This window comes from Acinonyx jubatus, chromosome E1 (genome assembly GCF_027475565.1).
Source record: "Acinonyx jubatus isolate Ajub_Pintada_27869175 chromosome E1, VMU_Ajub_asm_v1.0, whole genome shotgun sequence".
Taxonomy (NCBI): domain Eukaryota; kingdom Metazoa; phylum Chordata; class Mammalia; order Carnivora; family Felidae; genus Acinonyx; species Acinonyx jubatus.
Genome location: NC_069397.1, coordinates 44,841,719 through 44,868,116, shown reverse-complemented (window position 1 = coordinate 44,868,116; position 26,398 = coordinate 44,841,719). Strand labels below are relative to the sequence as shown.

The 26,398-nt window shown below is 40.2% G+C and overlaps 1 protein-coding gene across 14 annotated transcripts in view; it reads right to left on the bottom strand.

The window, feature by feature from the left end:
• Positions 1–26,398, bottom strand: part of TANC2 (tetratricopeptide repeat, ankyrin repeat and coiled-coil containing 2) — a 365,567-nt gene that overhangs the window by 48,805 nt on the left and 290,364 nt on the right. For all 14 annotated transcript variants that reach the window (XM_053211751.1, XM_027047991.2, XM_053211753.1 and 11 more), the window contains 3 exons: positions 24,535–24,701; positions 20,836–21,443; positions 5,120–5,228 (listed from right to left, as the gene is read on the bottom strand). In XM_053211751.1, the coding sequence (XP_053067726.1) occupies positions 5,120–5,228; positions 20,836–21,443; positions 24,535–24,701 (884 nt within the window). The remainder of the gene's footprint in view (positions 1–5,119; positions 5,229–20,835; positions 21,444–24,534; positions 24,702–26,398) is intronic.

Below are 26,398 nucleotides of genomic sequence, written 5' to 3'. Positions count from 1 at the left end.
AAAAAATGAAATAATGCTGTATATTTCTTCTGAATACATATCTATGTTGGAAAAGTACAAAATATGGATAAGAAGAACACATGTGAACTTTAGGGTACAAATGATATTTGAAAAGGGAGAGAAACGGGGTAAAGGAGACTCCTACATTTTCATTTCTCAAAAATAAAGAAAAAGATTTGAAGAAAACATGGAAAAATCTTAACACTTAATATGATAGATAGTACTTGATTATTGAGTTTTCTGTGCTTTCTGATATGTTTGAATTATAGTAAAAATTTTATAAGGGGAGAACAGGGTTATCTCCTCCTTGGAGACAAGAGAAAGGGAGGTAAGAAATGATGATACTACAGATTGATTTTTTGGCGAGAGGAGAATAGTTAAGGGCACTCACACTCAATGGCTAGGATTTCTTCAGTGACTCGTAAGTCAGGCTGTGTGGGGAGTTAGTTGACTTGATTAAGGGTCAGACGAGAAGGAAATGGGTAGGGGAACTGAGTAAGAATAGACGTTGGTAAATGAACTTCAATGAAATGGTCCAGTAAATGGGCCACAAGATAGCACCGGGGGTCCCAGTGAGGTTGAAGTAAATACACAGGAAATAAGCTTGAAATACAGATTTGGAGTATTAGCATTGCTTGTGCCATGGACTTGCTCTACTGATTTCTTCTGCTTGGTGGGTTGACTCTTTGCTTCTATGAGGTACAGGAGGAAAGAGTTTCAGTTTAGTTAAATTCAACTTGACAAAGGTGACAGGCAGGATCCCATTATCAGGTAGGATGTAGCCAAAAATAACCTATAGTTAAATTATGAACTCATGGATTCTTAAAGAGAACTTTAGGTTCAAGTAACTAGAAAAGTGTTTCTTTAGTATCTGTGACTATTGCTCAGGCAACAAGGGATCTCTCTCTGTCAGAGATGGAAGGTAATGTAGTCCTTTCCTCAAATCTTTGTTAGGGTCTAAATTTGTACCACTGCCTAGCAGCTGCTCAGTAGTTTTGAATACTTCAAGAAAACAGGGAAAGCATAAAGAAATTACAGCAATCTCATTTTAGGGATCTTAGTTATGGCTCAGGTATCTTAAGATCGTGGCAAAAACTAACGTAGGGGCTCATGCAATGAGGTTCCTTAAGGAGAATTATTTACAAATATATCATCAGTGATCCACTTGTAGATATTGAAGCATCTCAAATAAATAAATCATTATTGTTCTTATCTGACCATCCATGTGGCCATGTCTGGTTATAATAAAAGGATCCTGGGAAACAAACAGGATGGTGCCTTTCATTGTGGAGAAGGGGTGGGCAAACTATGGCCTGGCGCTAAATCCAGCCTTTTACCAGTTTTTATAAATCGTGTTTTAATGGAATATGACCATATCTATTTATACATGCATTGTCTCTGGCTGTTTTTGAATTACAAATGGCAGAGTTAAGTGGTTTCAACAGAGATCATATGGACTGCAAAGCCATATTTGCTGATCACTGCTATAAAGGATGCTAGGTAACCTCTGAAGCAAAAAGGTAATATTACCATCTGGAATTTATGCAATTATTAAGTCTTACTATCAGGAAAAGAGATTATTACTAATAATTTTGATCATACAACCTTAGATATATGTCTGGTACTTTGCATTTTATACTGTACCTTTTTTTTTTTATATATCTTATATCTATGATCCTTAAAACAATCCTGAGAGTTAGATGTTGTTTCACGGATGAGGAAATTGAGATGGCTCAAGTTAAGTGGTAGAGTCTGTACTTGAATCCATGCCTTTTGACTGATGTCAAAGGATCTTTCTTCTACCCACCAGATGCCAACTTACAGCACCTGTCCCCCCCCAGCCAACAAATCTGTTCTGGTAAGAAATGTTACAGAACTGATCAATTAAAAAAACATTTTAGAGGGCAGCATTTAGGGAGCTAATCACTAGAGCACTCTGAAATCCTTCCAGTGACGAGACTCAATCCAACAAACACCCTGCATTATAAACTAGATTGAAATATCTCTGGCCATAATTCGTAAACAGCCTGGTTTCTTTTCATAGATTAAACAAAAAAGAATCTAAATGGCAATTAGAGGATTATAAAAGAATTGTAAGTGCTCAACAGCAGTGGTCATTAGGGAAACACAAATTAAAACTACAGTGAGATAACACTTCATTAAAATGGCTACAATAAAGAAGACAGACAGTACCTAACAAGTACTGGCACGGGCTTGAAAGAATTGGAATCCTCATACATTGTTGGTGGGAATGTAAAACGGTGCAGCCACTTTGGAAAACCGACTGGCAATTCCTCAAAACATTAAACAAAGAGTTACTGTATGTCCTAGCAATTCCATTCCTAGGTATATATTGAAGAGAAGTGAAGACACGTTCATGTAAAAACGTGCACACTAATACTGCAAATGTACTAAATGTCATTGAGTTATTACTTTAAAATGGTTAATTTTATTTAAGAAAAATCAAAAAAGGGGAAAATCTGTAAGCCGATGTTCATAGCAACATTATTCACAACAGCCAAAAAATAGACACAACTCAAGTGTCCAACTGGTGAATGGATGAATACAATGTGGTATATCTACAAAACAGAGTATTTGGCAATCAAAAGGAATCACGTGCTGATACATGCTACAACATGGATGAACCTTGAAAACATGCTAAATGAAAGGAGCCTGACACAGAACACCACATACTGTATGATTCCATTTATATAAAATGTCCAGAAAAGTCAAATCTATAGAGAGAAAGTAGACTGATGGCTGCCAGGAAGTATGGGGAGTACCTTCAAGTGGGCATGAGGTTTATTTTTAGGGTGATGGAAACGTACTAATGGTGGTGACAGCCACACAACTCTGTAAATACGCTAAAAGTCACTCATTTGTACACTTAAATCGGTTACTTTTACAGTATATGAATTATATACCTCAATAAAGCTGTTAAAAACAAAAAGAATGAAAAGGGCTTCCTTGCCAGCCAAATATCGAGAATTACAGACCTACAACCTCATATTTTTAAGGTAGTTAATGACATTATATGTAATTTTTCATGAACAAAGATAAAACAAAGGGATTTTAAAATATATTGGAAAGAAATATAAATCGGACTATATGTCACTGCTGACTGGAAGTTCTACTGGTTATAACCATAGAGTCTGTATTTGACTTTTCATGACCCTCAACTGACGGGGACTGAAAAATCTAGGTGTCTGGGAGAAGCTAAAGTGTATCAACAGGGAGCTGGGGCGCCTGGGTGGCTTAGCCGGTTGAGCGTCCGACTTCAGCTCAGGTCATGATCTCGCAGTCCATGGGTTCGAGCCCTGCGTCGGGTTCTGTGCTGACAGCTCAGAGCCTGGAGCCTGTTTCAGATTCTGTGTCTCCCTCTTTCTCTGACCCTCCCCTGTTCATGCTCTCTCTCTGTCTCAAAAATAAATAAATGTTAAAAAAAATTTTAAAAAAAACCAGGGAGCACTGTGCATTTAAAAGACCCTGAAAAGTGCGCCATCAGGAAAGCCATAGTGCGAGTCTACATTCTTCAGCCCACGGTCATGTCATCACCATATGGTGCACACCCGAGTATTTATGGCCTGAATCACACATGGAGCCAGTCTTATCTCAGGCAACCATGTTGTCTGCAGCAACATAAGATAAAACTGTGTCAATGATAGGAGTGCAGGGTTTAAATGTAGGTTTCCATGTATTGGATATAATCATACTAGGTCAAAGACACTTCGTACCATTTATCTGTTAATGTGGTGTTTATTTTATACAGAAAAGACAGGAATCAACTTCTCTGCATCTGATCTGAAGCAGATGGTGACGCTAAATGCTAAAGTGTTTAAAGGGGGTAATGCTGAATACTTAATGTTACTTTCCTATCTAACTGAAGGATAATGATCTCAGAGTTTGCAAAAGGAGCAGACCCTTTCTGGTCCACTTGAAGTTGGAATGAGACACCTTGCTTGTTATTTTAGTCTCACTCTGCTCCCGCTAAGTAAGGTCACTGGGTACAGTCATTTTTGGTACAGTGATTTGTTAGATACGACAATTATGATTCAAATAAAGGACGTGTCACTGTGGGTTTCACTTCTATATGTCTGATGAACAGGCTTCTCTGGCTGTGCGCTTATATACTGGGAAGAATTTGCTAGGCTCTTGGAGTTGCCCTTAATGCCATTTTCTCTCTGAAGAGCACTGTTTTATCTTTAATAGTATCCCTTGGGGGAAGTCCAACACAGAGAACTATTTAAGATACTAGTATTTCTCAATCCTGAGGCAGGAAGAGCACTCTAAAGAGACTGTGGGGATTGGAGGTAGCAGATGCAATGGCAAACTGTGGGCTAGAAACACCAGGAGAGCAAATTTCTTTCTTGACTTTTGTACTTTATCCCACAACTGTTACTTAGACTATAAGTTCCTTGAAACTAGGGACTAGTATCTTTTTTGCTTTTGTATCCCTAGGACCTTGGACAATGCCCAGGTAAGTGCTGAGGAAACACCCGAACACACGCATACACAAATGGACAAATTCTGTGCCCTCTTCTGGGTCCTCCATTCCAGCCTTGTGGATGTTGAGAGAGGGAAGCGGATGCTATAGAGTTCTTAAATGTTGTGAACAACTGGGATTGTAATTTGAATGGCGAACAGAGGAGGTAGCCCAAAGAAAGGTTAATGCTGGCTCCAGATAAACATTTTGAAAATCATAGCACCCAGAATATGAAAAAAAATCTTCATAAAACAATTACAAGAAAACTGAAAGAATAACTGCTCTCAGCGATTTTTTCTTTCTTTTTTTTTTTAAGGCATTGTGAAAATCTGCAACTGATTGCTATAGGACATGGTAGGTCATATATAGAGTACACATATGTATGTGTATATGGCTCTTACCTAAATGATTATACATGTACATGTCCCAAAAAGCCTAGCAATCGGCTAAACTGGGAGAAGACAAATGTCATTCTCTTCCCAAAGGTCTATGGAGGAACAGGCCATAAATTTTAGGAGATGGAACAGCTCTACAACAAGCAGGGACTATAAGAAAATGACAGTAGCTTCACACACACAGTGTTAAGGAAAGCCTGCTGGTGATGGAAAGAGAAAATTCTTCAACTTTTGTAATTACCTTAAAAATGTGTGCTTTGAGGATGTGATGTCCCAGCTCTATAGTCTGCTGTCGGTTTAGTTTTCCTTCTTGGCGGGAAAACCAGAAAGCAAGTAATGTGTGACCACTCCTGCAAAGAAAAAGAGACTCATTTTAAAATTTTAATGCTCCAGTTCTGTGTTGGTGGGGGACTGTTCAGGTCTAGCCATTCCTCCAGGGAAACTCTGTCTCATTCTACCAGTTTCTTAGGGAACAGCACCTGATGCTGGGCAAATAATGGCTATTGAAAGGTTCCTCGCTTTTACCAGTCCTTTACCCAGATCACATGTGTGAATACCACAAAATGTCATTTCTAGTTGGCTTGCACCCATCCCACACACAGATGGCATTAAAAGATTCATTTTTATTTTCTGTCTCTGTGAACTCCTCTTATTTTACCCGTGCTTTAAAATGTCAGTGCTCCTCAGGATCTTCTTTCCGGTCCTAGTGTGTCCTCTCTCCATTAGCTCATCCATCCTGAGAGCCTTCACCACCACCTGTATCTTTTTCTCAATCTAGATTTCCCAGACTTATTCCAATCAATATACATCCAACTGTCTACTGGATTTCTCCACCTGGAGGTCCCGCAGTATCTTAAGCTCAACATGTCCCCAATGGATTAACAACCTCTTGTCCAAGTGAAGTTGTCTTTGATCCGCCTCTACCTTTCCCCCACCTGAGAAAGGGCAGTACTTTCTTTTTGGTACAAGGCTTACAGACTGTATATCTCTCTAGTACAGTATCTAGCACAGTATTTCTTGCTCTCTCCTCTACTTGACTGTAGGTTTCCTAACAGCATCCATTCCCCCCATCACCTTGCTAATGGGTCCCTAATCTCTTAAGAGAAAACCCTCTTTTCTGCCTCTGCATGTTGTCTTATCAGCCCATGATACCAGAACTGCCATGGCTCTCTTGCAATCATGTGGGCATCTGGTCAGAGGACAAAGATAACAGAAGGGCTAAGCTGAGAGAATTACAGAAAAATAGAGCATAAGCCCTGACTGTATGACAATCAGAAGCTGCCTAAAGCTTGGACTTGTTATATGAAGTAATACATTTATTTGTTCAATCCATTTGAGTTGGAATTTTCTATTTCTTCTAGCTCAAAGCATCCTAATGATATATTCCTTTAAGTGTCAATGTATGTGTGTATACGTGTGTGTGTGTGCGTGTATTCATATTTATGACTGAAATTCTGAGTTATTTATATTCGCTGGAGTGCCTAACACAGTGTATTGCATGTACAAAATTTTCACTTTTTTTTTTAACATTTATTTATTTTTGAGACAGAGAGAGACAGAGCATGAACGGGGGAGGGGCAGAGAGAGAGGGAGACACAGAATCAGAAGCAGGCTCCAGGCTCTGAGCCATCAGCCCAGAGCCCGACGCGGGGCTCAAACTCACGGACCGCGAGATCGCGACCTGAGCCAAAGTCGGACGCTTAACCGACTGAGCCACCCAGGCGCCCCCAAAATTTTCACTCTTATGTGGATCCTGAGAAACTTAACAGAAGACCGTGGGGGAGGGGAAGGAAAAAAAAAAGTTAGAGGGGGAGAGAGCCAAACCATAGGAGACTCTTAAAAACTGAGAACAAACTGACGGTTGGTGGGGGGGTAGGAGGGAGGGGAGGGTGGGTGATGGGCATTGAGGAGGGTACCTGTTGGGATGAGCACTGGGTGTTGTATGGTAACCAATTTGACAATAAATTTCATATTAAAAAAAATTCTCAATACAATTTTTTGGAAGCAAAGCACATCTTTGGGATGTGCCTTCTTGCCACATTTGCTCTGGCCTGTGGGAGCCGTGGACACTTAGAACTGTCTCTCTTCACCCCCACCAGGTTACTGGTTAGTAGAATTCTTTATGCCACTGGTAACAAAACTCTTCTATTCCTTTCACTTGGAGTATCATAGAAGAGGGAAATTAAATCATTATCTCAGCTTCAAGCCTAATAAATTAACCAAAAAGAAGGAAACAGCAAGTAAATTTTCATTGATGATGCTTCCCTGAAAAGTGGCCCAAATATCTACTGGATGGTTTTCTCTTGTGTTGAACGTTGGCTACTCTGCCAGGTTTAACATCTGGAGAGACCTCATACTAAGTCTGAAAAACAAATGCATTTTTAATTTCTTCTTTGATTTTTTTTAAGCTTCAGTAAAGAATCTCAATAATAGGGTATGGGCTAACTCCCATCTTACAGAGGAATCATTATCGAGAGATTTCATTCCAAAAAGACTTTAAGAAGAACTTTTACCATGTTCTAACCTTGAACTTCAAGAATTTCTGAATTCTAGTGGATACCGTGCCAACTTACTTGACTGGATAAGATTAACCATAACAGAAAGGAAGTTATTTAGTTAAAAGAGTGTCTCAGAGAAGTGTAGCCTGCATGGAATCATCAGTATCATCTGTAGGTATGAGCTCAGATTGTTTCACATTCACAAAACCTGGAAATTGCTACTGAACTTTTATTTATCCTTAGAAAGCCCAATTTAGTTGGTAGGCTATTTTAATAGGGTACAGGTTAAGTGAGAATGACATGAAACATTTATAAAGAGCCCTATCTCAAGTTCTCAAAACCCTATCCAGTTATTAACATTGAAATTATTGCAGCCTCTCTGGTGTAAGAATTATTACTTTGACTCATCCGTAGACTCATCTACATAGTACTAGGACCCTTGAATACAGGCCTCTGACCTACTCCTGATGCTTCAGGCCATTAATGAGAAACCATGCCCATCAGGGGTAAGATTAAAAAAAAAAACAACTCACATCTGAGAAGGAAACGGATTAGACACAGAATCGACATTGCCCTCGTGCTTTAATTTTACTACCATAACTGAGAAATCCTGGTAAGATGTTTGCATTAGTATGCATTTCAGCTAGCTAGAGATGACAATGCTTCCTTTTGCTGTTATTGATCTGGCATCGAGGAGAACCAGCAAGCAATACAGGTCAAGGAACGGATGAAGGTGACAACGGTAATTCGTTTCTTTTTTGACACAAGCACATCACATTATTCACAAAAATGGTTCTGAACAGTTCGCTGGACACAGAGTTTATAGTGCTCAGGACACGAAGGATAATAGCAATTTATATTATATGCTGGCATTTCCATTTATCCCTTACTGTTCTGATAAGGTGTGGTGCCACTGGCTAACCTACCGTCTGAATGTGTTACACTACATATGTCTGTGTTTATTGCTATTTTTCTAATTATTTGTTCACTCTCAAACCTTACTCCTTTTGACTCCTAGTCTCACCATTCTCTAAGATCACCAGCGGCCTCTTCCTTGGTTGCCTTTTAGCCTTTGAGTTTTGTCTTTTTCTTTTTTCCCCTCCAGCATCAGGCCCTATTAACTACCTCCCCTGGAACTCTCTTCTGACATCTGTGACACCACCCTGACACTTCAGCTCCCATTTCCTTCCATGATGTAACTTCTCTGCTTTATTTTCCATTTCCTCTCATATCATAGGTCTCCTGGCTCCAGCTCTCACTGCAGTGAGATCTCCAGCACAGACATATTGTTTTGCTTCTCTAACTGCCTGCTGGATCCTTCTACCTTCAAATGATAATTCAAATGACCTGTCATATGACATTATTTGGAGTTGAAGCTTTCCTTCAAATCCAAATCCCTTTAAGATTTATTTTTTAGTATACTGCCAATCACTCAGACATAAAATCTAGCAGGTGTTTTCTCCTCTCTTTATACTTTCTCTCTTGGACAATTGCAAGAGCCTCATTCTTCCCACTGCCTGCTCCTTGGCCCATGCCAATAATCTTACAGTGCAGAAACCTGGTAAAAATGCTGCAAAAAATTCTTCAGTGGATTTATACTTCCTCCTAGACAGAATCTAAACTCCTTAGCATGGTATTCAAAGGCTCTCCATAACTTGTCCCACATCTATTTCTCTGTTTTTACCTCCTTACCTTGTGCCTCTAATTTCAGACAGAGTAAATTATTTTAGGGTTTCAAATGTACTTTCCCTCCGCCTGGAATTCCCTTCCCTGTTTAGTTCATCAGGCCAACTATTTCTCCTTCCTGAAGTCTCAGTTCACAGCATCTCCTCTGTGAAGTCTTCCCTGGTCCCACCAGATGCCCCAGGGGCTCTTCCCTTAGAGTCTTGTTGGTATACACCTCCATCACACCTGCTGCAGCACGCTGTCTGCATGCCAGTCTTCCTGCGAGACTGTATGGAGGCTGGAAGCCGTGTTGTCTCCATTATGTACTCTTAGGTAATAGGAACACATATTTAAAGAAGATTGAATTCATAATACTGTGAAGTTGCACACTACCTTGTGGTTTTAAAAATACGTTAACGCTTTCTTAGATTCTCACAAACACCTAGGACTAAATATTACTCCTAATATCATGGTGGAAGACTGAGACTTGGCAAGACTGAAGGACAGCTCCCAGCTCACAATGCTGGGATATAAAAGAGCTGGGATGAGAACCCAGGGTTTTCTGAAACCTAGTTCTGTTAGCACACTGACGAGATTAGCAACTTGGTTTTCATTCGTGTGAAAAACGGGCATATTTGTGTGAAGAAGTCAACCAATGTAAAGAGCAATGTATTCATTTGTACGGTATAAACTCTGAATCCTTAACATAATTAAAATCAACAATTAATTTTGACATTTTTTGACTGGCATTTTGGGAGAGACTAGCTACGAAACAGAGGGAGCTCTCATCAGTGTGACATGATTTTATGCACGACTGAACACAACTGCGTTTTCCCTCTACAATTAAAGATGATGCTAATCAAAGTCAACTTTATGTGGGTTCAAATGTGGTGATAAAGACCAAACAAAGGAGGGGGGGCAGTGGTGAAGGCAGTAGAATGATTTCCACATAGCTTATATAACAAGGTCACCTTGTGATTCAAAGTTCCATTGCAGATTTCCCTGTCTGAATTCACAGTGCTGCCTCTTCATCTGTGAAACAAAATTAAAATAGACCTATGTTCAAATCCTAGTTCTGCCACTTGGAAAAGCTTTGCAACCTTGGAAAAACTACATAACCTCTCTGTAAGAAGGGAACGGTGTTAACTACCTCTCAGGACTGTGGCAAGAATTAAGTGAGCTATATTAAGTGAAATGTGTTCTATATTTCTTTTACATTCTCCATAAGTAGCACAGTGCCACACTAAAGGAATGAATATTAACCACACATGACTTTAAACATATTGGAAGATGACTGTGCTCAAACAGAGCTTTCATCTTTAATGTGTGCAGCAGGGTGAAATGTGAGACCTTATCCTTAACCTCAATCCTTACCCCTCCATGCCTTGACCTCAATAGCTTCACAGCCAAAAGATAAATCCACAGATTAGGGAACAATCAGTGGGTATGGGTGCCATACACTGTTAGTCAATGCAGGAAAACTTGGTAGTATAATTTTAGGCAGAGTGGGGGGATAAGGACAGAGCTAAATAGTTCCTAAGAAAGAAAGTAAAAGTTAAGCTAACAGGACGAACAGAAATTTCTCATGTAGACCAGAGGTTTTTCAGGAGGATGTTAAACCATATATTCACGATGGATTTGCTTTTAGGTATTTTAGTGGAGAACCAATCACAGGTAAGAGTTGAAGATTCTTCCCCCAGCACTGTTGCCTCTCCTCTATCCTGGATGTTTATGTTCTGACAAAGGTACAGAAGGTAGTATCCAGAATAGCAGAGGGTAGATCCTACCTCCATTCCCCTTTGCAGGCATCAGCAGCCCCTTGATATAGGTAATTGGAGACAAGTGATGCCAACCCTTGGACAGTGGCAGATTACAAGGCAGTGAGGTGCTACTCTTACATGATAACCCTGCTTCCCTATGCCTCAAGACTTCAGAGCTATGGGGTCCTTTAGAGAAAAAACCTTTTCTAAAGCAAGAATCACTCTCCCTTCCTTTGGCCCATTTAACAGTTTGGAAATTGAAGAGCAGTTGTTTTACACAAAATACACAATGGCTCTATGTTTGTTTTTCTAACAGATTTTCACTTAGCACCCCAGGGAGATAGCTAGACTTAAAGGTTCTATTTGTAGTAGGGGAACATGCTAACAAATGGGCTCAAATATTTCCAGCATGGATGTTTTCTCCATTGTTCTAGTCATAGGCACTGACGTGTAGTCACATAGATTTCATTAGCTCTTATGAGGAAAGTCGATATACAACATGCTAGTGTTTCGGAGAAACATCACTTAGGTAGGTGTTTTGATACTCTTCTGTGCAGTGCTCACATGTGATAAAGCAGTAGAGTTACAGCCCGCTGGCCAGGCATTGCCTACAATCTGAAGCCAGCTTATCTATCTTACAATTTGGGTGGAAATACTGTGTGCTACTGTGGAATGTGCGTATGGTATAGAGGTGGATGTGGGGAATTATTTAAGGAGACCTAGTGAGATTGGAATTATGGGACAGAGGGGGACAGCTGCCGACGAAAGATCTGTGCTCTCTTCCACAGCCAGCAGCCGTTGCTGGGAGGCAGCTACTCTGCCAGGAGCCTCATGTTCACATTCAAGTGCGGTTGCAGAGTTCTGGCTAATGGAATGCAGGCAGAAATTATATTCATCACTTCAGACCTGGCCCAGAAAACTTTTCTCCTTTGACTTCCATCATCTTACTTTCTCTTGTTTCTTCTTCTAACTCTACTATTCCCCTTGTAAATTATTATTATTTGGCTCATCATTTTCTCCTAGCATTTATTTTCTTCTTTTTTTAATGTTTATTTATTTTTGAGAGAGAGACAGACAGAGTATGAGCAGGGGAAGGGCAGAGAGAGAGGGAGACACAGAATCTGAAACAGGCTCCAGGCTCTCAGCTGTCAGCACAGAGCCCGACGCAAGCCCACAAACCACGAGATCATGACGTGAGCTGAAGTTGGACGCTTAACCAACTGAGCCACCCAGGCGCCCCTCTCCTAGCATTTAAATGAAACTATTCTCTTCTCATGCTTCTAAACTTCCTGCTTTATACTCTTGGGTGATCTTGTTTAGTCCTTCAGCTGCTATTGTCTACTTATCTGCTGATAATCCATCACTCTGTGCTTTAAATGTTCTCTTTCCCTATTTTCCAAAGTCACATTCCTAAACATTCCTGTGCATCTTCCTTGGAGGTAATTCATTATCAACATGTCCAAAACAGGACTCACCTTCGCCCCATAAGCCTATTATTCTTCCTCCCATCTTTGCTTGTGCTAGAAGCCCTCCTCCGTCAGAATGGTCTATGTTGGTCAGTAGCTTCACTCCTTTCCATTATTCAAGATAAGTTTTGGGAGTCATTTGTGAGCCCTCCACCCTCACCGTCTACACACAAAAAAAGACCAACTGCTTTTTAAGTATCTCCAAAATGTCTCTTTCACATACACCTTGCTCTCTATTCTCACATTGTAGGTCTTGGCATTTCTCACCTACGCTATTGCTATAAACCTTACAACAAGTATCTCTACTTGTACTCTCTCCTCTTCTTCAACCCATCTTCCATATACCACTTGTCAGGGCTATTTTTCACATCATCAGAGTTAAATGATCATTGTCTCCTCTTCCTTAAAAAGGTACAGAGACTAGGGGTGCCTGGGTGGCTCAGTCGGTTGAGCATCCCACTTCGGCTCAGGTCATGATCTCACCGCCCGTGAGTTCAAGCCCCACCTCGGGCTCTGTGCTGACAGCTTGGAGCCTGGAGACTGTTTCAGATTCTGTGTCTCCCTCTGCCTGCCCCTCCTCCACTCGTGCTCTGTCTCTCTGTCAAAAATAAACATTAAGAAAAAAGGTACAGAGACTCTCTGTTATCTACAGAATAAACTGTGAAGTCTTAAACACAGTATTCAAAGCTTTTTTCCTAGTGACACTTGTAATCATTTTTTCTGACCATGTGTCTTACCTTCTAATCACATGTTCTCACAATTCCCCAAAGACTTTCCTATCTTTACAGCTGCTTTTTCTCCTGCCATGACCTTTTCTTGCCTGTCTATAGTGCTCTCCCACTCCATTCCAGTGCTTCATGGAATCAACTCATCCTTCAAGGCTCAACTTGAGCATCACCTCTTCTGCAGAGTATTTTCTCTTGGTCCGGATTCCTAGGGTACTCTGTAGTAAGGCACAAATGTTGGTTGCTCATGACTTCCCTTTAGAAGGTAATGGCTTTAGTGTTGGGTGGGATCTCATTCACCAAAGTTTCTCTAGTGGCTGGCAGAGTCATTGGTGTAGAGTAGAAGTTCAACAAACGTTTCATGAAACGAACACATGCTAAGCAGATGGGCTCAAGGAAGAGGAGCACAAGGACTTCCAGATCTGCTTTCTAATTCACTCCCACTGTGGCCTTGAATTTGTGGGCATCTACATTGCCACTGTTCGACTGTGAAATGAGTAGAACCATGACTCAAATATTGAGAAGAGAATGACAATCCTCTTTTTCATCTCTCATCTTAAAAATGCTGCCCACAGCCACACTTTGGTGGATGTTGCCTTACAGTCTGCTTGTTGCTGTCAATTCTCAGCAAATGACACCCACACATCTTTGCAAAAATTCTTTCTTCCACCTTTAGCATATCAGCCGGTAACTGCTTTGGCATGTTCTTGTCTTGCAACCTGAATACAAAATACATCTGTAGTCAGCCTGTCCTACTGTTTCATATTCAGTATGGAAATGAAATGAAAGGGCCTGATGAAAGTAAACCATAGGTAGTGGACTGTAAAAGTCAAGTGTGCCCAAGATACGTCTTTGTAGAAATGGGTGGAGCAGCATTACTTCTTTTTAAACATGGAATCTGGATAGAAATTTCCTACCACTTTGTCCCCCAGTTTCCAACTGCCCTTCTTTCTGTTCTGTTAATGCATCACCGGCCTGAGGCAAATGGACACTTCTCCTCAACAATGAAGTCTTTAGGCAGTTGGCAGGGCTTCGCGAGGCGGAAGAGCTATGACTCCATTGAACGGTCACAGTTTAAAACAATAACAGCAGGCACTTAAGATTTATCATTTATCTCTTCCTCCCCCATGTTGCTCAGCTCTTTGTTTATACCCCTAGCATAGCACTCTGCCTTGATTTATAGCTAGTTATAAATGTGTCTATTAAAACCACTAACCTGTTAATTCCTGGTAGACGATCTATCTAACTTGTATTTGTATCCTCTGCAGTGCTTAACACAGAGCCTTGAAAATATTACTTTATAAGTGCTCACTGAATCCTTGCTGAAATGCATGGCTCCACTTACTCCTGACACACAGTGACAGAATGAACAAAAGACACTGTCTGTTGAATTGCCAGAAGAGTTTCTCAAATATTTTTAGTTGCAAGCTTAAAATTAGTACCACTTATCATTCCTTTGTTTACTTATTAATTCGTTATTTGAAAAAACATCTACTGAGTGCTTACTGTGTGCCAGATACTTATTAAGCGTTAGGAAGACCAGGGTTGAGTGTGACGGAAAAGGTTCCTGTCCTCATGAACTCACTCACATTCTAGAGGGCAAAATGGACAATATAAACAAGAATGCACATATAACAAATTAATAATAGATTGTGGTAACTGTTAGGAAAAAAGTATATAAGCTGCTATGATAAGGAAAACAAGGAGGGACTTACTTATATAAGGTGACAAGTGGAAGTCTCTCTGAGGAAATGGCATTTTAAGCTGCGATCTGAAGGAGGAGTGAGAGATGCTGCCATGTGACAAGCCAGGGAAAGTGAGCTCCAGATGGAGGGAACTGTTAAGTGCAAAGGCCCACAGGTGGGAGAGAGCTCAGCAAGTTCTAGGAATTAGCAGATGATCAGTTATGACCAGAGTATCATGAATAGGAGGGAGAATGAATGAGCTCAATTTAAAAAGGTAGGCAGAAGCTACTTTTGTTGTACAGGGCTTTGAAGAAGCCATGAAAGGATTTTCAGGAGGAGGTTACATGGTTGGATTTGTGCTTAAAAAAATTACTTTGGCTGCTGGTGGAGAATGGTTTGAAGGGGAGACCCATCAGGAGGCAAAAGCAGCTCAAATGAGACCCTAGGGTGTGGTCCATAGAGGTGGAAATAAGTAAGTGAATGCTTACAAGTAACATTTGAATGGTAGAACCAACTGGGTAAGCTGATGGCTGCAGTCAATACATGCCCCACAGCTGGGGGTTCTTACAGTTGGGAGGATAGAAGGCTATTAGGGTTGATTTTACCAAATGTGGAGATCTCCTTTTGAAAGTCTCTAGAGACCGCTGAGGAAGTTGCTGTGCTCACAAAAAAGAAAATGTGCTGTCTTATCCCCTTAAGCTGGCGATAACTCCCTCTGTTTGCCGTGCCACTAATCTTGGTTTGACAACCTGGGAAAGCCTGGGGGATTCCCATCTTTTCATTCAGCCATTATTGCTTTAGAGATTCATTAACAGGACAAATTAGCCTCTATTTCTGACGCTACTTTCAGGATCAAAACTGCCTTAATCACTTGCTCTGCTTCTCCCAGTTTAGATTTTTAGGTAAGTTGTTTTAACCAGTATTTGTTATTCAGGGCATACCCACTTAAAAAAAAAAAGTGTGTGTACCGACACACACACACTTTTCAACATATAAAGCAACATTACTATCTTGTACCAAAATCAAACAATATAGGGGAGTATAAGTCCTTTTGTGTTTTCTTTAGTTGACTCTTCTGCATGCCTGCCAACTCATAAAATAATGCTCTCTCTCCATCTTCTCATAAGCAGAACTATTTCTCTGTATATTTAATAACTTAGCAAACTTCACATGAGTTTTTATGGCAGTAAGAATGATTACTAGGTTTTTCCAAACTGATTTTTGGAAATTTAGAAAAGGAAAAAAGTGTTATTGGTGTCCATCCTCAAAGGTACAAGAGTTTTAAAGATGGGAACAGTTTGCCTACTTGACTAATAGATGTGAGTCCCATGATTTATGCTGAGAGAAAAGAAATTTGTAAAGCTGAAGGACATTCATGCAATTGGCAAACTGGATATATTCCAAGATATACATTAGATTTCATCTAATTTCTCCCTTGCCTTAAATCACAAAACCATGACCTTCAGTCACTAGAATAATACTTCAGATAGGAGTTTCACATTTAGTCTTGATGCCAATAGGGAGTTAGAAACTGGATTAGACAACACGGAAAAAAATTATTGGAAAATTAGGCAAATATCCAATAATATATCCTTGAAATCTCTTCATGGAAGCTACATTCAAACCATAACAGAAGAATTCAGAAAACTGAATTCCCCTTAGTGACAGAAAAGAATTAGAAGTGAAGCAGATGTAGACCCAGAACGGAGATTAGAGAGTTAATATTTCCAGGCAGGTAGATCACCTCCTGATAGTCAAGTGCTAGTAGATGTTTGGTACACCACCTTTTTCCTTGTTTGAACTCTTCCAAACCCCTCCTAAGGGCTGATTTATTCCCGGACCTTTTTTTTTTCTTCCTTCCAATGATCCATCACTTTGCTGAATTCTTCCCTAATGCTTCTAGAAAGCACAGAGCCCATTCCCACTTTGAGGGGTTGTTGTGGGAGCCTGCAACGGCTATCAGTAGTAATCTAGAGTTTGTGTTTCAGTGATGGCAAGGTTGAATGTCATCCTGCCTGGAGGCTCATGTTTGGATTAAAACAAACAAATAAACAACATCACCATAACCGTTTATGGTTATCTCAGGCCGTGTATTCTATAAGAAGCCAGGCTGTGCAGGTCCTCCACACAGAGTTAGTTTTCCTTTTTAGGGAGAATGCTTTCTTTTTTAACTTAGGCACATTGATTCTTCTCCGACACTCTGCTTTGTGGCACAGATTTTGGAGCATCAGGTATCCAATGTGTAATTCATAGACTAACATGACCAAAATGATGAGGACAAATCTTAACAGACCACGTATTATAAGACATCAACTCTGGTCACAAAGAATTAAGTAAATACTCAACTATACCCACAAGGAATAGGTAGGATTTGTGCAGCCCTTCCCCTTTTTTACCCGCCATAAAATTTATTTCTCTTAGTTTGAGTAAATCAGGTCAACCCAAATTAGGCTCCCATATCATAACCTCATTAGGTTGTATCAGCTCAGTACTCAAAAAAGTTCACAAGCATCCTGTGTTTTATTAAAAAAGTTAAAAATACTGAATCTTCTAATCTTGATATAAAAATCTTACACATATATTCCTATATATATGTATATATGTAAACATTGATCTGTGAGCTGTTCCTGTGGAATGGGAGGCTAGATACTGTGAAGATAGAGATGGTGAAGAAAGGAAACAAAAAAGAAAGGGTGTTCATGCAGGGCTAGCCTAACGCTGTACAGAAATGTTAAGCAGCACAAGGCCAGCAGCCCCCAACTGTTTACTCTCCCAGCCTCAAATTTCAACGATCAAAGTCATTAATAGGTTAGATAACAAAGACTGATGACTTCTTTTCTCAAACGCCTTACTTTAAATGCACAAGTTGCTTCAAATGGGTTTGCTATCTCCCTCTTATTAGAATAGCAGAGATCAGTTTATAAGATTAGTGAGTTAATCTGATATCTCAGTGCCCATGGGAATAAAATATAAAATGGATTAATTTCAGGATATGACAGTGATGAATAGTGGGAAATGGAAAGCTAGAATAAGGTGGTGAGGTCTGAGGTTTGTGAGGGCTTCAAGAGGCATATTTTCATACAGAATGCAAGTCTAAAATCTTAGAAGTTCTGATGTGATAAAAGATTTTTCACTCTGCTTACAGTTGGATACACACACACACCCATCCTGTTACCAAGTTGAGAAAGGACATCTATAACTCATCTTCCTGTGACAGTTGCATGTTTATGCAACACTAGGTTATTCCCTCTGGGATGTCAGTTATCTGCCCTGATCCTGGGACAACAGGCTGTCTGATACTTAAAATAAGGAAAACTCTATCTTGGCTGTAGCACTGACCTTTGGCTCTCTTTCCTCTTTCCAGTACATCCTCAGATTACTGACGCTCTTCAACTTAGCAGAAGTACCTCTGTGGGTGGCCTATTTCTGACGAGGATCAACTACTTTTTGGCTTCACAATACAATATTCTCATCTGTGTCTAATTCCCTAATAAGGTCGGCAAGTTCAGGGCGAACGAGTGAGTGTTGAAAACCCAGGAAAATGGACTAGGAAAAATAGAGATGTTCTGTCGCCTCTGAGAGTTCTCCCTACACTGAGACAGGCATGTCGGCACTGGCTTATGTAATGTGATTTCAGAGGCACAGAGTTGGTCTCTCTGGTCTACTGAAATACATGAGATGCTCTAGGGAGAAACTGGAGAGCAGAGGGGGAATGTACGGGAAGTAGAGGCTGAAGGCCACAAAGACAAACCCTGCGTTGAAAGAGTCCTGTTAATCAGACTTGCCTGAAACGGAAAGCAATTACAGTCAGTTTCTTTGAAAGGCCAGCTTGGGCTTTGCCAACAGCATTAAATTCTTAGTGAATTTCCATCTCATTGACCCAGGGGGCCTCAAGCTCTAAGATCAATACTTTAGTAACAAAGCTGGTGCCAGACAGTGCTGGGTAGAAGGCTGAATTCCAACTGAAATGAAATGTAAGGTAGCTTTTTTGATAACTCCTGGTCCTACTATTTTACTCTTTCTGCCATTAAGTGATATATGATGATCCCTCAGCAGCTCTGAGTGTTATTTCATCACCAGGGAACAGACTACATAGCGTCTGAAGTTAGAAGTGTTTGCTTGTCCCAGTGTATCAGCTGGTTGCCAAAATGCTTCTAGTTAATAAATCATGTTGAGAAGGTAATCCTGGAAAGTCATGATATGGCAGCAACAAACCATATTTTCTCCTTTGGGAGCCCCTAAGGGTTTCACCTGTTGTAAGGATACGGTTGATTCAGTAGAAACCTGGCTGCCTTGGACCTCAGCTTTCAATTCTTTGAGATGTTCCAAGAAGAGAGGGAGCAGATCAACTAGCAAAGTTCTCTGGAAACTGGTTTCAAAGTCTTCATTAGGCAATTCTAGATTGGTTTCTTTTTCTTAAATATGTGGTTGCCAACTCTGTGTATTAAGCGTCATGGCAGTACTAGTGGGATTTATAATAAAACACTCTTGGGAATGCCATACAATTCATAGGAGAGACTCAGACTCAGTGGGGTTTTTTTTGTTTGTTTGTTTTATCTTTTTGCTTTTTTTTGGTTTTTGTTTTTTTTAAAATCTTGTGCCCCTGAATGCTAACAGCAGAAGACTACTTACTGCTGCCTATACAATTAGCCAATTAGCCACAGGATTTAGTTGAGGGTCTATTACTGCAAAGAGATGGGAGGAAAAAGAACATTCCTTAAACACTTTCTTCATACTCTGTACTATTCTAGGTACTACATGACCTCACTTAATTCTCAACAACTTTAGGAATTATTATCTCTTTTACATAGATAAGAAAATTGTCTCAGAAACATAAAACTCTCTAAAGGTCACAGTCCCTAGAAAAAATTTATATGCAGGTAATGACTCAAAAATCCATGTTCTTTCCACTATAGCTTGTTTCTTTAAAAGTTTCCCTCTCAGGAAAATACCACAAAATCTACTGCCTGGCTTAATATCTTCATCAGAATCTGGAACTAATTTTCTAATGAACTGGCATGAAGTAGGCCAAGCAGCATGCCCACAAGCACAGTTGTGTGTAGTCAGGCCGGGTGAAGAACATGCCAAGAGAGAAATAAAACCCCAGCATGGTCAGAGTTGAGTCTCTCTGGTGAGTCATGGACAGAGGCACAGGCAAATTTGGTCCCTCTTCTTTTTAGCCAGAATATACTCTGCATCTGCCAGCTATGTTATTGGTGTCTTCTTTGTTTCCAGGAAGTCAGGGATAGATCTGCTTTTGAAAACTTTATTAAAGGAATAAGTCTTTTAAAAAGGTTAGCGTGGAGGAGTAGAAAGCACTCCCCACTAGGATGCTAGAGATCTAGTTCTACCCAAGGGAATGGGAAACAGTTTCATACCTGGTCTGGTTTGTTGAGCTGAGAACGATTATAAAGTCAGGGTCAGGCTCATCAGGAAAGAGTGCTGGGGATGCGTGGATGCAGGGCAGGGGAGTGGTGGCACATACCATATATTTGCTATGCTTTTTCTAGTCCTTCCTCCTTTCCCCCCACCTATTAACTCGATGACCTCCAGCACTGATTCAGCATCTTAAGGCCTTTGTAGTAAAATGGGGACGGACAATGGCACCTTATTCATCTAAAGGTAGAGCAGCTGGACCAGCTGATCTCTTCAGGTCTGTTTCAGCTGTGAGGTTTAAGATTCCATTTTCCAGCACAAATCTTAGCATGGGCTGGGCTTTAATGGGGTTATTCACTGGTGGCTTTGACAATGGTATGGCTTTTAAAAGTGTAATCGTGATTTTAAAATGATTCTGCTCTAAGTCAAAGAGATGAACAATACACCAATTCTTTTCTTCATATCTGAAGAACACTAAGGAAGTGTGTTAAATGGCTAAATTAATTATAGCCTGGGTCCACTAGCACAGAGAAATTTACAAATATACAGGAATTTAGGGGAGCATTCTAAATATCTATGCAGATTTTGTGTCTTAAAAGTAACATTGTGAGGAAATAAATTAGTTAACCTCATTACAACCTGGTCTGGAGAAGAAACGGAGATGATGTTTCCTCTGTGTGAAATGTTCAGTGAAGAACACTTCTCACTGCTTTCAATACCCATGCTCCATGCAATAAATACAAAATAGGCTCAGAATTGCTTATTACAGGTCTATGGCTTACCTGGGATCACAGAGAAATTTGGTTTTCTCTCCTTCTTCTCTCCAGATAAGCCATTCTCGAAAAGAAGGATGTACAAACATACGAGTCATGTCTCTGCGCTTGATTAGGAACATGGAGAGGTTCTCCATTCTCTGCTGAAAATCCTCCCATTCTAGGGTGCCTTCAATGCTACCAGCATTGATGGCCTGGAAGATATGTTCATCAGTCAGTGGGTGCAGGGAGGCCACTGCCACATTCAGGAGAGGCATCACCCGGTCAAAGGAAGACTGGGTTGGGAACTTCATATTGCACTGGAGTAAATAAACCTCAGAGAGTGAAACAGGAACTACTTTGTAGCTAGAGCTCTTTAACACTAGATAGCCTTTCTCTATGAGGTCAAATGTGAGTTTCAGGTATAGATAGGACCCTTGACTGAGGGTCTTGAGATGAGAACTGAGTTTGCCAAATGTAGTATTGTCCATTTTGCCATTAAGTGAAATGTTATTCTGGATCTCTGAGCTGCTGTGTATCCGGTGCAGGATGTAAGCCTGCAGGTCCTGGTCTATGGCTTCATTCTCTTCTAGTCGATCCAAAAAAATCCTATGGAAAGGCAGCAGCTTGGTAATTTCCTAAAACAGATGGAGAGAGAGAGAGAGACAGAAAGACCTTCAGTTTCCCCTAACTCTTGTGATCAATTGTGAGGTCCACAAATTTATTCTAAACTTCTGAGTGGCCAAAGAGGGAAATACGATTAAGTATTAGTATCCACAGATTAAAACAAATTAGTTGCACAGAAGCGACATAATTTTTCCTAATATTGAGACTTGAGATAATTTTTTATGGGTCTTCATAAAGGGTACTTTAGGAGTGATTCAATGGCCAATATTCTACATAACACTCCTAAAATAAATAGAAAATGGAGTGCCACATAACTCTTTTGCTTTAATTTTTCTCAGTGTAAACCATGGCATGATGTAAAGTACAATTCAGTAAGAGAAACGTCTAAGGACTCAGAGAACTCCATATAAACACATACCTTTCTAACCTTCCTAATAAGATGACTACATATTAACGAAGGCTTTCTGGAGATGCCTTACACCAAAGGAATACTTCTAATAAGCTTGGTATCTTGGTGCTCTGCTTGGAAATTATACTGGGGAAAGGTTGTAGGGCTTTGTGGTGACTCATGCTCTGGGTTCCATCTTTTCTTATCTGTGTACAGACTTTGGTCCTGTAAGTATCCACTTTCTTGTTCTGCATCAATTTCTTCTCCTACACTGGGTCATACAGACAAATGACACCTCAATTCCTCCCTCCGGCTACTGTCCTATATCTCTGTTCCCATTTTTAGCAAAACTTCACTGGAGAGTTTTCCCTACTTCCTAACTCTCATTCCTCCTTCCCATTCTGTCTTGCGAGCAGACCTCAACCACATCACTTCACTCAAATGGTTCTTGTCAAGGTTACATGTAATCTTCACCTTGCCAAACTCAATAACCATGTTTCAGGGCTCACCTTGCTCAGCCTCTCAGTAGTGTTTCACAGGGCTGGTCACGCCTTTTGAGTCACTTTCTGCAGCTTGCTTCCGTAGCATGCCCTCCTCATTTTCCTGTTAGCACACCGGCCACTCCTACCAGCCTTTCCTGGCTCCTCTTTCATTGCACCCAGGGCTTGGGTCTCCACTCCTTTCTCCTATTTAGCCACCCTCACTCCCTACAATAGTTCTTTGGTCCCATGGTTCTAAATATCATCTACTTGTGGGTGAGGCCTAACCTTGTGTTTCTGGCTTAGTCCTCTCCTCTGAGCTCTAATCGTATACCTATGTCTACTCAACATTTACACTTGGATGTTGTGTAGACAAACCTAATGTGACCAAATCAGAACTAGTGCATTTTCCCCCACCACAAAGCCTTCCCATGTCAATAAATGACCCCATCACCAAATCACAGGAGGTCTCTGGGATCTTTCTCTTTTCCTCATACTGGCATTTACCCAATTGCTTACTGAAAACCTGTGATTCATTTTTGAATCTTCTCTCTTGCTCACCTCCACACTCAGCTCATCATTAAGTCCTTTTGATTCCCCTTCATAGTCAAAGTATGACCACTTCACAGGGTCCCCACCATTACCACCCTCATCTCAGCCACCATCACCTTTCACCTATACTACTGCTCCTGTTCTTGATCCCCTACATTTTATTATCTATGTAGCCAGCAACCAAAGAAATCTTTTAAAAAGGTAAATTAGATCTCATCATTTTGCCAGGCTCCTTGGAGAGGGCCTTCCCATTGCTCTATCTCAAATAACTATCATCCTCATTTATCCTTACCCTATTTTATTTGTCTTCGTAACACCAAAACTACCTAAAATTTTAATTTTAATTTTTTACTTAGTTTTTGTTTGTATTCCTCACTAGAATAAAAGCTAAAAGGTAGGGACATTGTCTGTATTGTTCACCGCTGTATCTTCAGTTCCTAGAAAATGCCCGCCACACTTGAAGTTAAGAAATACGTGTGGAAATAATGAATGATCACATATGAGGGTTCTTCTTTCGTAAGACCTATGAATGATTTCACTGTCAGAGCTGAATGAAAATAAAATTCTTGCTTGAAGTGAATGAAGTATCTGGGAAGTTATTACAGGTGTTGATTTATGAGGACACTGAAATTTTGACTTTGTAGATTAATATATAGAGTACTTTTCCTGGTCTTTGGTATAGCTGAAAGGTTAAAGTCATCTGCTCATCAGGTCATACTTAAAATGTCTTTTGAGATTGCTTTAGTAAAGCTAATTGGTCAGTATGTAGGAATACTCCTAGTCCCTGGGAGAAGGGAAATGGAGGGAGCTAAGACTGTTTTCTGTACACTAGTAATTGTTACAAGTGGTTTGTATCAAAATAGTGGGATAGGTGTATAATATGTGAGATTTTGATGTTCATCAAGAGGCAATGGTTAGGCAAAAAAAAAAAAAAAAAGGCTAGAAACTCTGTTCTAAACTAAGTATGAATATGTAAAGAGTGGGAGATACTAACTCAGCTACAAAGAAAATGGCAGAGAAGGTGGAGTCATTTATCCTTAGCCTGCGTGTCTTTACAGGCTCAGATCCATATTCCTAGTCCTTCTTCCAGGCCATTAAATGATCAGTGAGTGAGGAGGGAAGGTAAAAAAGATTAAAAAAAAATCTTATGTTTCAGTGGTAGTAATTTTAATCTAAAGCTTTAAGTCTGCCAATATTTCTTAGAGGAAGGCATACACCTTCATGCTACAGAAAAGTTGTTCAAGTAGAAGCAGAGGGAAGAAGGAGAAAATCTGACTCTAGATGGCAGACTGAACTGGGTTTTGCATGGCATCACACGATAAAAAAAAAAAAAAAGGTAAAACAAAAGTCAAACAGTAAATTAGAGTGAGGGATTCTATTTGCATTGCTATCCTCAGGACAAAGTAGAAAATAGACTTTCTTTTCATGTTATTTTGAGGGACACTTTATCTAGAGCAATGGGAACAGGAATCTGAGCAAGACAGTCATATACACAGAATGCTCTCTCTAGGTCATTGTATCTCTTACTCTCAAAATACACTCTTTGGGAATTATTCTAGTGCTCCAGGACATGACAGGGGTTTAGAAAGACTCATCAGTAAGGGAACAAGGATCTAGAACTTTTTCTGTTTAAGCACTCTCCAAGAGAAATTATTTATGGTCCCAAAACAATCAAACACATACCTGTAAACTGGTCCTAACTGTGACAATTAGTTTGAGCCAAGACGGAAATTTTCCAATCATTTTACTCAGAAATGACACAATTGTATCCCCATAATCCGGTTTGTGAAATTCTGCTTCATTTAATCCATCAATTAAGATGACGAAATCTTCATCTGGGATTTTCCTCTCTGAGACAGAAAGAAACAGATTACTTAATAATTACCAAGCAGATAACTGAGTTCTTTTTTAGTATTTGATCACGTGTCTGTTTGGGAAAAAAAGATTAGAAAAGATGTCTCCTGTGTTTACTAAATGCTTAGAGTACATAATTTATTATAAAGACAAAGAATAATTCATTTAGTGAATTCATTTTGTTTTTACCAGGGGTAAAAGTTTTGTTCCATATGTAATACATGAAGTCCAGGTATCATCATCATTTCCCTCATGTTGTCAGTTGTGAAACAGACTGAACTACATTTGTGAAAATTTGAACATTTGTGAAAATTTGAACATGGAAACTCATTTTTCTCTCATACTTGAAAAAGCTGAAAAGAATTTGCTTCCCCTTCTGCCCCCACCTCATCTAATAGCACTGAAGAGAATACAATCACATGTTCCTTTGGGAATTTCCAAAAGAAAAAAAAAAGAAAAAAACCATTTAATGTGAAGTCCAAAGCAGTATATATGACTTCACGTGAATGTGCAGTGGGAAGTAAGGGTGGTAGAACAGAGAAAAGGAATCCCAGCCAGTACACAGATTTTAACCAGGCAGGCTGGATCCCAAGATCTTATAGAACTAGCTGCTTCTGGGGCACCTGGGTGGCTCAGTCGGTTGAGCGTCTGGCTTCGGCTCAGGCCATGATCTCACGGTTTGTGAGTTTGAGCCCTGCGATGGGCTCTGTGCTGACAGCTCAGAGCCTGGAGCCTGTTTCAGATTCTGTGTCTCCCTCTTTCTCTGCTCCTCCCCTGCTTGTGCTCTGTTTCTCTCTCTCTCAAAAATAAATAAACATTAAAAAAAAATAAAAACAAAAAAACAAAAAAGAACTAGCAGCTTCCTAGACTATACCTAAGCAGATTCACGAAGACCAGACCCTTGTGTGATCTTCCTAGGAGGGAGGAGTCATGTGGGAAAGACAAATACCTGTCACTTTGTATTCAGTTCCCTCCTGGACTCTACCCTCTCCTAAACTGAAAAAATCAGTTTAGCTTTAGGGCTAGGCTGTAGAAAAAGGCTTGGTGAGTTTTTAGGCTTTCACTCTCACTAAATGCTTAGTAAATCTTGATCTATAATGAACAAATTAGAGATTAGAAAAACCCCAGGTTGGGGCGCCTGGGTGGCTCGGTTGGTTAAGTGTCCAACTCTGGAATGCTGTGTGAGTTCAAGCCCAGCCTTGGGCTCTGCGCTGCTGGTGCAGAGCCTGCTTGGGATTCTCTTTCTCCTTCTCTCTCTGTCTCTCCCCACCATGCGTGCGTGCTCTCTCAAAGTTAATAAACTAAAAAACCCTCAGAAAACCCAGGTGAATGTACACATTAGTACAAATGAATTAGGGGTAATAAGCAAAAGTTACCACATTTGACACTTAAACAACATGGCTTTGAACTGTGAGGGTCTACTTACATTTTTAAAAACAAATGTGGATTTTTAAAAACAAATTTAGTACAGCACTGTAAATTTGTTTTCTCTTCATTATGATTTTCTTTAAAAAAATGTTTATTTATTTTGAGAGAGAGCATGAGTGTGGGATGGGCAAAGAGAGAGGGAGAGAGAGAATCCCAAGCAGGCTCCATGCTATCAGCACAGAGCCTGATGTGGGGCTCCATCCTATGAACCATGAGATCATGACCTGAGCCAAAATCAAGAGTTGGGACGCTTAACCGACTGAGT